Here is a 13,243-nt window from a genome sequence, read left to right as displayed (position 1 = left end):
GGCGCTGGCTTCTCCTCCTCCTCCTCCTCCTCCTCCTGACTGGCCGCCTGCCAAGCCAGTTAACAGCAGGATTGGGCTGCGACCACAATGCGTAGCTACATCAAGCGAGACACCGACCATCCAGGTACACATATACACACAACGAAAGATATGTGTGAAGAAAGTGTCCGAGATGCAAACCGAGAAAGGTGAATGCAAACAAGTCGACCGAAGTGCGGACTCAAGAGTAAAGACGTTGACGTGAACAAAGGAACAAAAAGTGTATTGCCATGGGAATGTATAACACTGGCGGGACACTTTCTGGCTTACCTCGATGCCAAATCCAAAACAAAAATACAAAATGGAAAGGGCATCATATATATCAGTCTCAGTTGTTTTCTATGTTTCCCCGCCTCTACAATCTCAAAATTTACTTAATCTCATTTTTTTTCTTTTTGCACTACTACAATGTCACAAACTCTCTCAGCTGGATTCGTTTTTCTCAAGGGGAATCACGTCTTCTTCACTAACTACACGATGGGCAGAGATATCTCTTCCTACCGAAAGACTAAACTTCGGTCCTGCCCAGAGTCAGACGTGAGTGATTCTCTTTAAGATCTTGAAGGCTGGTGTCAACTTTACCGCGTCTGCAAGTTTTAAGAGAATATATATATATATATATATATATATATATATATATATATATATCAAGATCATTCTGACGATTTCCATATCCATTTCTTTCGCATATTTGGTCCCAATTCTGCAGCTCGTTTTTGTACCCTTTCCAAATCGGTAATTACCTTTCTTTAACAAGATTTAGGAACAAATTGGAAAAGACAAAAACAAAATAGGGATGAACTAATGACCTACTTTGTTTGTCCGTAAGTGTCTAATTTTCAAACTTCTGAACTGCGTTGTTAGTCGTGAAATGTAATCTGTTTCTTTGAAATAGAATGCTTACCAAGCGATTTGGGGTATTGTCTACAAGGACAGAAGCACTGGTTTGGGGTCAGCATTAATTATGCTTATCAAGTAGCATTACAGTTTTTTCTATTGGAAAAGAATGCGATTTGCTACCAGCACAAAAGAAAAATATATATACAAAGAAGAGAAGGATGACGATGAGAAAGTGGAAGAAAGAAAAGGAAGCAAAGGAGAGAAGAAGGCAGAAGAAGAATCTGAAGAAGAAGGAGGACGAGGAGAAAGTGGAAGAAGAAAGGAAGCAAAAGAAGAGAAAAGGCAGAAGATGGAGGGCAAGGAAAAAGAGAAAGAAGAAAAAGAGGCACAAGAAGAGAAGGGGAAGAAGATGAACCAGGAGAAAAAGAAGAGAAAGACGGAGAAAAAAAATAAAAACGAAGAACCAAAGGGCGAGGAAAATAAAGACCCCCCCCCTAACCCAAATACAAATTTGAGGGAATCCCCCTGGGGGATTGGAAAGGGGAGGCGAAAGGAAGAAGGAAGGCGCCAAACTTCCCACACTACCACAACCCCTCAACCTCCTCTCCCCTCCTACCCCTGCCTGACCTACTCCCCCCGCTCCACCCCAACTCCCACTCCAAGGGCGACCAAGGCAGCATGTTTGGTCGTCCTCTCCAGCCGACGAAAAATAAGTTACGGTGATGTTGCGGACAGAAGAGTCTTGCTAAGAACTCCAAAACTCGGCTCGTTACCTGAATGCTATTAAGCGCTTTTACCGCCCCAGCGGGTTCTCCACAAGAAGAGGGAGAGGGGTGGGGTGTGGGGGGTGTGTGTGGCCTTCCGGCACACCGTGTGTAAAACACTCCGTCCGCCCAAAACCCACACCCACCCATCCTCGCATGATCAAGTCTGGATAAGAACTCAAAATAAATAGGTAAATAAGTAATGTTAGCAAATAAAAGGATAAATAAATAAATAATGTAGAACATTATTGTATAGATATACTACCCATAATAAGGTCAGGTCTATATGAAAAAATGAAGAGGCTTTTCTTCCCCCTTCAGAGGGGGTAGCCATTATCTATCTCCTGTGATTATTTTTTTGTTACCAACGTCATTATGTCATACTTTGTTTTGGAAAGTATGACGTCACTTCAACTGAATAAAATCGTCTTACATTAGCTCTCGTATTAGCATTATTAGCATTAGTATCTTTGCACAATAATATCATGAATAAAGAGTTGTGTTAGGTCAGCGTGGTATCAAGTCAGTTCAGGTCAAATCAGGTCGCCAAGTCACGGTCACCACCTTTTCCTCCTCCTCCTCCTGTTGCGTTATCACATGACAGCAAGCGTTATCGTGTGATTATGATAAGAGGCTTTGTGATACATTTCTTCTGAAGAGTCTGTCCTCATATGACACAAGGACCCCCCCCCATCGTCTCAACCACCTCCTCTTTAACCTCTGTACATGCCCATGACCTTCGCCTCCAATCTCTTCCTTGACCTTAGTCACCCTCGAATCCAAGTCTCCTTGCATTGTCACTATATGCATACATTTTACGGGTTTATCCTTAACATTGCTTATTAACAGACTTCGTTCCTTCTCCTCCGCCTCAGCCTTGTCCGAAGACAGGTCCTGTTCCAGCCGACGGCCCAGTCCAAAGAGGAAGAAGAAGAAGAAGAAGAAGAGGAGGAAGAGGACCACGAAGCTCCCGAAGCCTTGGGTCACCGTAGTAGTCGTTCTGGTTGCGATCAATACCGAGGTTTGTTTTGCCTTTCGGATTGATTGGTGTGGCTCGGCAACCAAAACACGACCCCCCCCCCCCCCGAACACCTTCACTACCGGGACGGGGTGCCACGGAAATTAAGCTAAAGTTGCCTCGCTGTAGCCGGAAGGGATGGTTCCACCCGGAAATGAAGGGGTTAACTGAGGCGGACTCCAACACTGGGGGAGGGGGGGGGCTCCACCGAGATGAATGAAATAGCCAGGCGGCAGCCATGTCAAAGCAAATGTGCCAACGGGTAAGGAAGGGGTTAGGACACGCGCGCGCACACATACACACACGCAAGCCCTCGAGTAAATGTAAATCCTCTGTGCACATGTGTACTAACTGTGTACACATGTGACTGCACGCACATGGCTGCTCACGCTGGCATGTGCGTGTGTGTGTGTGTGTGTGTTTGTGTGCGTGTCTCCGGCGAGATGTCCCTGGTCCAAGCCACCCTCAGCCCCGCTCCCGCCCCCGCCGCCTCCGCCTCCGCCTCCGCAGCCCCTTTCAGCCTCTCACCTCCCGTGTCAGGAATTAGTCTAATTACTTAGTTGCCGCCTCGTTCTCCGGCCCGCATACGTCTAGCAGGGGGCGGGAAGGGGAGCGGGAGGGCGGAAGAGGAGGAAGAGGAGGAGGATAAAGGGAAAAGGGATGGGGAGAAGAGAAATGGAAGGAAACGGTAGGACACAGAGAGGGGAGTGAGGAAGAGAGAGAGGAGGGAAGGAGTGAAGGAGGGATGGATGGAGGGAGAAGGAAAAGGAGGAAGTTGAAGGGGAGGAGCGAATGGGATGGCGAGGAAAAACAGTGGGAGGGAGAAGAAAGAGAAAAAGAGGAAGTAAAGAGGATAGGGAAAAGGTGAGGGAGAGAAGGGATTGGAGGGAGCGGGTGAAGGGTTGGGGGAGTAAGTGACGTTGGATGGGTGGACTCTTTGTGAACTGCCCGGTAGCATCCGTGACGTCACAGAGTTTCGTTGTTCTTCTGCTATACACAGCTCCTGGGTGAGTCCACTGCTCTTCTTGAGAACACGACACAATTCATCAGCCGACTCTATCAGCTGGATGCGGAGGGGGAGGAGGAGGAGGAGGAGGAGTAGTAAGAAGAGGAAAAGATGTGAGTGATGATAGTAGAAAAATAATGAACAGTAATGGTGAGCCTGTGGTAGTTGTTATTCGCAGTAAAGATAAGAAAAACGTGGTCCTGAATATTCATACACAGTGATAGACATGGAAACGCATAAGAACGCAATCACGGTCATAAAAACGCATTAAAAAAACCGCACAAGGACGGTCATCTAGACTGGCGATTTATAAAAACGAATTAAAAATGTAATTTTTCTTTTTATTCTTGATCATTGGGTAAAATGATAGAAGGACCTTTCGGAAGGCGACTTTTATGAGTAATTCTAGAAAGAAAATGTTTCCTAAATGTTCTAAATTAGTTGTTTAAAACGTTTTACCGTTAATCGAAGCCTTCGTTGCTTGTGTGTGTGTGTGTGTGTGTGTGTGTGTGTGTGTGTGCGCGCGCGCGCAATGCTATGTTCATGACTGGGCGGTTCCATTTTGTTTAAACACAAATCAAATCATTCTCTCCCACCTTTCCACCCCTCCTCCTCCTCTTCCTCCTTCTGCTCATCGCAGACACGATCAGAAAGCATGAAAGCAGCTCGATTAGGCGCCGCTGTTCGATCGGCTGTGATTGGGTGTGACGGTGGGATTGGAAGCCGAGTAGGGGGCGGGGGTGGGGGCGGTCGCAGGGGATTTGGAGGGCCGAGACTAAGTGAATGGAGGGGGGGGGGTCGATGGGGAGAGGCGTGATTAGAGGATTGGGGACCTCGGGGAGGGGAGATTGGCTTTAAAGGATTATTGACAGGACGACAGACAGCTGTGACGACAGCGACGAAAGCGACGACGACTGCGAGGGAAATGAAAATGACGAAACGACCACAATGACAGACATGGAACAAAGAAAGATACAAAGAAAAGAATGACAACACAAAAGATGAGCAAAGGAAGAAGAAGAAAGTGACCAGCGTACGACGGGGGTGGGGGGTGGGAGCGCTGAGTAGCTGCGGCCGAAGCCATCACTTTTGCCCTAATGTACTCTTATTGGACTGGTGGGTCAAGGAACAGTTATTGCCGGGAATCGGAGAGGAGTGAGGGATTCGAACGAGAGGGAAAATGACAAAAAGAAATAGAAAAAGTAAATGTGGCCATTTTTCTTCTCTCGGAAAGGAAAGAAAAACACACGACATGACGTCATCAGGAGGTTCGACGACGACGACGACGACGACGAGGCTCGTGCTGACCAGAACCCAACTGCATCATCGCTGACTGTGCACCTGCCAACGATCGCCAGATGATTTCCTTATAAGGTGTGCGGTCAACAGACTTCTCCCCCCCACCCAGGTGTATTTTGAAAATAATTGAGGCATATGTGTGTGTGTGTGTGCGTGTGTTCAAGCTTCCGTGTGCATGTAAGAGATGCATGTGTAGTTGCTTACCTTTTACGTGCGTGTGTGTGTGTGTGTGTGTGTGTGTGTGTGTGTGTGTGTGTGTGTGTGTGTGTGTGTGTGTTTATCTTCTCTTCCCGTGTGTGCGTCTCTTCAAGTGCCTGCAGCCACGTGCCAAAGCAAAAGACAGCTGGCGCCGCCGCCACCGCCGCCGCCGCCACCGCCGCCGGCACCAGAGCCATCTGTCTGCCCAGCTGGGGCACTCACTCATTCACTCGCCGAATCCTCCTCCTCCTCCTCCTCCTGCGCACCGTGTGACCGCGTGGCGCCAGCGTAACCGATCTACCGAAGAGGAGGAGGCTGCTGCGAACAGCAACAACAACAACTGGGCGTTATCAAGCTAGATTAAACAAGAGTTCTTGAAGGAGGAGATTGTTCCCTCCCTGGCCACGGAAACACAAAAGGAAAAAGGTAGAAAAGGAGGCAGCCCTTTTTCACAACACCTTTGCCCTTGGGAGGATTTTGTAGGTGCTGGGCGGCATCCTTCACAAAGACAAACCCATCTACTCCTCCTCCTCCTTCATCCTCCTCCGTCCCCCATCTCCTCTCTCTCTCCTTCCATCTCTCAGTCTCAGCCTCTTCAAGAGCCTCTTTCGTTTGGACGTGCGCGCGCACGCGCGCGTGTGTGTGTGTGATAATAATAATAATAAATTTATTTGGTAATTAATCAATATACATGAAGTGCAGATAGTAACAAGAACACATAGTTCGAAATAATAATTGCAATTGCCGAGGATAACACAAAAAAGCATGTACGCTTATTTCCATTGTGGTGTGTGTGTGTGTGTGTGTGTGTGTGTGTGTGTGTGTGTGTGTGTGTGTGTGTGTGTGTGTGTGTGTGTGTGTGTGTGTGCGCGGTCAAAATAATAAGTGTCTAATAGAAAGTTAATGAGGACTTAGGAAGAGGCGGAAAAGGAGTAAGAAGAAGAAGAAGAAGAAGAAGAAGAAGAGAAGAAGGAGGAGGCGGAGGAGGAGTAAGAAGAAGATGAGGAGGAGGAGGCCTTGGTAGTAATACAGGGACATCGACGTTGTCATTGCAGAACACAAAAGAACGCGTGGACAATGTAACAGCTGATATCCCCTCCCCTTACTCCATCCCTCCCCTCCCCTCTTCCACCCACTTCCCTTCCTATTGTTTCCTTGGGAGTGGGGGGGGAGGTAATGGCAGTGGGGGGCGGGGCGGGGCGGGGGTAATCGATGAAGTATCAAAAGAAGTCTAAAAATGAGCAACGATGTGCTTGTCTGCTTAAAGTGGTCAGACTACAGGAACTCCTCGTGGAGACAGGAAGGTCGATTTTCTATATATACATTACGCAAAGGTCACTTTAGCGTCTTCCTCCCGGATAAAAGCTGACAATAGCACTACGAGCATAGGTGTGTGTATGCGTGTGTGTGTGTGTGTGTACACGCGTGCACGTGTGTGCCTTTGCATATCGTTTGTTGGAGATGTGTCCTGAGCAAAGGACGAGGAAATAGGTTAAGTGGAGATTCAGAATGCAAGAGGCCGGGTTGAGTGTAGGTTGATAATACGGGGGTTGAGGGGGAGGGGGGGAGTCCTATAACGATTCTTATCTGAAGACGTTGCAAGGACAGTGGGACTCCGCGACAGCCAAAGCCTTCACCTCCCTCCTTCCCTTCCTCCTCCTCCCACCCACCCACCCACGCAAACCTGCCCCCCACTGTCCCCCCCCTGGGGTCGGTCGGGCCACATATCAACACGAAATGAGTCTGGACAAAAGAAGGCGGCAAGATTCGACTCATTAACGAAGAACCATAAACTAGCCGAGTTTCAGGAAGGGGAAGAGGAGGAAAAGGAGGAGGAGGAAAAGGAGGAGGAAGAGGTAGAAGAGGAAGGGCAGGAGAAGGTGTAGGAAGGGGAGAAGGACGCGGAACAGGATGAAAAGAAGGAGGAAAAAATGGAGGAGGAAGAGGAAGAAGGAGACGAGAAAGAGGAGAAGGAAAAGGAATGCAGGAGAGGGAGGAGAAGAAGGAGGATAAGGGGGAGGAGGATGTGGGGTAGGGGGAAGAAGAGTAGGAGGAGATATAGGAAGGACAAGAGAAGAAGGAAGAGATACAGGGTCAGGAGGAAGAGGAAGAGGAGGACGAGTAGGAGGAGAAAGAGGAATCGGATCAGGGGGTAATGGAGGATGTAGGGTAGGAGAGAAAAAGGAGGAGAAAGAGGGAGGGGGGCAGGAGGAGAGCTAGTTTGGGCGTTTCTCTGGAAGAAGAACAACAGAGAACTGGTAGGGATCGTGGCGGCGAAACGGGGACGGAAGAAGAAGAAGAAGAAGAAAAGTAGGGAAGGGCAAGTCTATGGTGGGGTGGAGCGAGCGGAGATAGAATTGTGTGTGTGTGTGTGTGTGTGTGTGTGTGTGTGTGTGTGTGTGTGTGTGTGTGTGTGTGTGTGTGTGTGTGTGTGTGTGTGTGTGTGTGTGTGTGTGTGTGTGTGACTTTCCCCAGCCATCAGTGTGATTGCCTCACGCGGGTGCACAATACACAAATACAACACCGGAAGGGTCTAAAAGAATGATCAAATTTGCCAAAAATACATAACCCCATTTCTTCGGTTTTGGAAAAAAAAGCAATGGTTCCGGCAAATGTAAAAGAATTTCACCTGTGAATGGCCACGAGTTACCAGGAGGCAGGAGAAAGGAGGAGAGAAAGGATAGAGAGGAAAGGGAGAGGAGAGGATAAGCAGATTAGAGACAGGAAGCGGGAGGAGGAGGAAGAGGATAAGTGGGGAGGGGAAAGGAGGGGGGTAGAAATATGCGGTGGAAATGGTGGAAACAAATAAAGATCCCCCACAACAACAACAACTCTCTTCCTCGGCTTCCTGCAGCAGCAGCACCACCCCCGGGGTTTGACCCTGAAATGAGCCTTCCTCGTCGTCGTCGTCGCCGCTCACTCGGGAATGGATCGGAGGAGTGCAAGTTGCGCCTTGCCCCCCGCTCGCTCCTCCTCTCACGGGAGAGGTCTTAGCATCCCCCCGCTGTCACAGAGCAAACACAGGTCTATGTCTGCCCGCGAGTGTCCCCGCGGCGGTTGTTGTGCTGCTGCCCCTCACCCTCCCCCCCCCCTGCCACTGGGGTCGGTCAGCCGAGTTGTCTGTCAGGAGGAGGCTGCTGCTGCTGCTGTAAGGCCGTGTCACCCCGCGTAAGGATGCGTGTACCATACCCACCTCTGCGTGTCAGCCCGCGAGTACATTTTACAAACTCCATTATACTTGAGTTACGCATGAAAACTTCATTTTCTTCCGCTAATATGTAACAAAACGTTTTCTGTTACATATCATTAAAAGATAATTAACTATTCCTGCATGAATTACATGTCATGGAATTTGAAAGTAAACCTTTATGTGTTTTTATTTAAAGGAGCATTATGCGCTCGCTTGTGCGTACCCCTTGATAAACCGTGTGTCTAGGTTGTCTTCCTGTTTTCCTGTAATTAACTCTGTACGACGACGACCAGCCGCCGCAGCACCATCAAGAAGACCAAATCCAACTTAATTAATCATTTGACTGCTAATAAAGACTTGTACCTTCCTTATGGCTGCCGCCAGGGGGATTTTGTTGAACCGTGATGAATAGTCCTGGGGGCAGCGAGTGGGTGATGATGTCACAGCTCAGTTCTACTCTTCGAATTCGTCATCCTTAACGTAACATTGTAAGTAAGAATAATTCTCTGACTTGATGGATACGTGCGAATAACAAACTCCAAAAACTTTTCACAGCGAATATGAAAAATCATTCATAATCCTCTTAATAAATCCCCATTCTCGACCTCGAACTGATAACTAAGACTAAAGAAAAACTTCCCCAGTGCGTCACCTGAGACCATATCCACAAGGTGTGTGACGTCATAGTGCGAGGAGAACGCTTCTGTTGACGTCATCGTTGGCGTCTTCTGGTTTCAGGATTACCAATCTACGGATACCACAGCCCAATTTCACACCAAACATTGCTGGACATTTGGAGTCCGTGACCTCCTGCAGTCCATGCTTCTGTGTCGCCCCTACCCACTCCCCAACCACCTCCTCCATCACCCACTGACGAGGACGACCATGACGACGACAACGATGAGGACAAGGCCGACGACCCACCAGGTGAGAGAGTCTCTTTCCTCAGAAGGCCTCGGGTCCTCCTTCACCGCGTCCGCCCTTCCTCTCTGTAGCCACTTTATCATGTCACTCTCACCACCGCCAATCTCCCCCATCACCGCCTCCCCCACGCACCTACGTAGAGGTAGCGACGACTTCCCTTACTTCGCGGGGTCTCCCTTTGCACCAACACCCACGAGCTTCCTTCTACAGCAGCTCATCTCCCGACGTCTCACTCTCCCTTCTTCAGACACCTCCTCCTCCAACCCTTACTTCCTCGAAGACCTAAACCTACAACTCGAAAACTTAGGTTCCCTTAGTTCTTCTTAAGAGTCCATCATTGAAATGACCCACTTTTCCTGTCCTGAGGGAGCCCCAGGCAGATAGATGCAGACCTTCTCCTCCTCCCCGTGGAGCTGGTGGAACTACGGCAGCAGTAGCGTGTGATACATGGGCAGCTCGGAAGACTCTTAAACTGTCTTTTCTTTCCCTTTGGCGGGCCGCAAGAAGGTGGGACGTATGCGCGCACACGCACATCCACCCACTCACACACACACGCGCGCGCGCATACACACACAGAGTTAGGCATGATCATTGGAGAGTAAGAAACAAGAGCCCAGGAGCATTGCTACTTTCCTATGAACTAAAATGAGGCACAATTAAGTAAACACACACACACACTTTAGTAGTGTTGAGCGCACCGTCCCCCCCTCAATACTTGTCCCCCCCATCCCTATTTCGAAGCGGAAGAGGAAGTAAGTGGGAGGTATGGAGGGGGAGGGGAGGGCGTTGCTCAAAATACGAGGATGAAACTTGTATTGGCAAAACCATTTCTCTTTGAACCACTTCGGTGAGGGGAAGTCCACGACCGACAACTTTATTCTGGGAAACACCAAGACGATTTTATTCACCTGAAGAACAAACTGTATAAAAATAAGATCTTGAACGATTCTTCGACTCGTTTTGGTTCTTTGAGGCTTTGCTTCAAGTGAATAGAATCACCTAACGGTAGCTAGAACAAATACATAAATAACGACACTTCCAAAAGGGTTCAGACGAAGAGAACTGACCATCACCCCCTCCCCCATAAGGCGCAAATTGGCACCTGACCCACGTCACCTGACCCACTCGCCCCCTTCCACCCCAAATGCTCCTGGAACAAGGCCGAGTCTGTCGTTTCTCCAGTATGGAATCCATCTTGTACTAGATCCCTTGGGGACCCCAGAATGTGTGTGTGTGCATGTGCGTGTGTGTGTGCGTGCGTGTATGTGTGTGTGTGTGCATATGATTCGATGACCTTGATCTTTATGGAACCGAAGAACATTCGTCTTTGACATATTCGAGACACACACACACACACATATAATATATATATACAGACACATAGAGAGAGAGAGAGAGAGAGAGAGAGAGAGAGAGAGAGAGAGAGAGAGAGAGAGAGAGAGAGAGAGAGAGACGACCTGAGGATCCAAGCAGCAGCATCAGTGGCCTCAGCAGCATCTGTGACGTCACGCCATCCGCCCTTCTGAGCTGCTAGGACGTTTCCAAACATTCCAAGTGCTGCTGATGCTGATGCTCTTGGAGCGTCAATAGCGTGTACACATATACCCATGCGTATACAAACAAGTGCACTTACAAATAAAACATATACACATACACACATTTAATGTACAGTATATGTAAAAGCTCGTGTGTATGAGTTTGTGTGTTTGTGCACGCGTGCTTGTGTGTGTGTATGTGTGTGTAACCCTTAAAGATGATAAAAAGCTAAAGGTCTGGTACTACGTATGCCACTGTATACATTATAAAGCATTAATCTTTAGTGTGTTAGTGATGATCAAATCGTACCCAACAACTAGCAGCCTCCGTCAACTCGCAGCAGTATACTCTATTAAAAGATATAACGCGGGAATCTAGATGTAGCTGCATTGTACCTAGTACATGATACCAGGTCCTGCAACATAACGTCATATAGGGAGCTGCTGCTGCTCCCAGAATCAGGAACTAGGTACCGGGACAGGATCAGTCCCTAAATGTACTCTAGTTCCAATGCACTTGTGCCTCGAGGTACCAAGGACACAATCCCAATGCGGCGGGTGGTTCCCTCCCCCGCGACTTGTGGTGACAAACGCAAAGCAAGTACTGGGCTCTGCTGCCCTTCGTGCCACGCGCGTGCCAGACCATGGAGAACCAGGCGACAGATCCCAGTGCCAGAGTAGTGGTCCGTAACCCGTGGGAGGAGCCAATCCAACGACCCTTCCTGGCACGGCGCCAGCAGGGAGGGAGCGCTGGACGCTGAGTTGAACTGAGGTGACTGACTGACTGACTGGAGAGGTGGGTGGGGTGTGGGGGACAGGGGCGGGGGCGTCTGTTTACGCAACCCACCCTTCCTTCCCCCACCCCCGCAGCAGCAGCCCTTGTACATGGCATCCCCACCCCCACCTCTTCGGACATTCACTGGCACTGAGGCGTCGCTGGGCCTCCCATCATGTGTGTATGCGCACATCTCACGCCAGGACTCCTTCAGGCACCCCTCGGGAGGAGTTCCTCTCCTTCACAAGAGGAGCCTCTGGGCAGAAGAGGTAGCTCTCACAGGGAAGAAACGAGGGAGGAGTGAGTAGGAGGTGGTGGGTGGGGTGGCGGGGGCGGGGGGAGGCTGTGGTCTCGTTACACAGTGGGTCCTTTGATAGCGCGTGAGCTGAAATGCTTTGCTCAGAGCTCCTGAACGAAAAAGGACGAAGACTGCTGGCACAAAGCGACAATACACTGCGACACTAACTGGGGTCTGGCCAAACGCCTTTCCTGTCGGCCTGCCTGCCTGCCTGCCTGCCTGGCCTGCGTGGTCTGCACGGGAGGTGAGATAACGGTCACGGAAGGTTTGGGAAAGAGTTGGGTCGTGCTTCCTGGGATGACCCTGTGAGCCTCCGACCACCAAGAAAATGTCACCAAGGCGATGATGAGGTCCTGGTTTCCCAGGTCACTTAAAGGGAATCAAAGTACTTCTGGGTTGGGGTTTCAGGGGAGAGGGGGGGGGCAATGGACCTGGGGTCCTGGCTCCAAGGACGACATGCGAAGAAGGCATCAGTGAAACCAGGTCCTGGTCCTCCCGGAATCTAAGTATGACCTCTGAGTCGGACTGGGTCATCCTTCAAATCCGAACAAACTTGTTAACCTGAAACCGCGGTGAAACCCAACAGCGGTTTCCTTTTTAATTTGGAACGTCCAAATACGCACACGTACTTGCACACACACACACACACACACACACACACACACACACACACACACACACACGGACACACACTCACACACACACAGGTGGGCACACAAAATGTATATTTCAAATTACATCCTAACGGTCGCGCCCAACCGACGAATACTTTGGATTTGAAACTGTCTTGGTACTTACTGCGCCTGGCGTAGACGGAGACGGGGGCACACAGGAGGGCGAGACAGAGGCAGAAGGACAACATGGCCAAGAGCCTCGTCAGAGCGCTTCCCGCCCGGGTTCCTTCACCACCTTGTTCCTGCCGACGCATCCTGCAAGACCACTCCCACAGGTCCTCCAAGGGTGAGGGTGGAAGGCTTGCGCCCGCCTCTTGACGACTTGCTTTGCTTCTGGTGTCCTTCCCCGGCTCCTACTCCTTCGGGAGGGGACCTCGGTTCACTTCAGGCGGAGCGGAGGGCTGCTGGCAAAGTGTTTGGGGAAGAGTTGTTCGTGTTAGGGGAGGGACTGGCGATTTTAGCCTGTGGTCCTCGGCAGAGCTATCCGCCGTGACAGTGTCGTCGTCTGGAGGACCTTGCCAGTCACGGGACGACTTAGTACTCCTGCTACTGCTGTGGGTAGGACGAAAGGCGGCAGCCTCACCAGAGGGAGAGCTCTCACGCGACTCTGCAACGGAGCAGTTTCACAGTCGGAGATCGGGAGGCCGCCCGACCGATCGAGACCGATTCTAAGTTTGATGTGT

At 49.9% G+C, this 13,243-nt stretch overlaps 1 protein-coding gene across 1 annotated transcript in view; it reads right to left on the bottom strand.

The window, feature by feature from the left end:
- The window catches only part of LOC143028381 (cubilin), a 120,664-nt gene extending 107,427 nt beyond the window's left edge, over positions 1-13,237 (bottom strand). The window contains exon 1 of the mRNA XM_076190365.1: positions 12,685-13,237. Within this exon, the coding sequence (XP_076046480.1) occupies positions 12,685-12,814 (130 nt within the window). The 5' untranslated portion in view covers positions 12,815-13,237. The remainder of the gene's footprint in view (positions 1-12,684) is intronic.
- Between the last annotated feature and the right edge of the window lie 6 nt (positions 13,238-13,243).

This window comes from Oratosquilla oratoria, chromosome 9 (assembly GCF_046742065.1).
Source record: "Oratosquilla oratoria isolate Oo_2021 chromosome 9, ASM4674206v1, whole genome shotgun sequence".
NCBI lineage: Eukaryota > Metazoa > Arthropoda > Malacostraca > Stomatopoda > Squillidae > Oratosquilla > Oratosquilla oratoria.
This window is presented reverse-complemented; position numbering and strand designations above follow the sequence as displayed.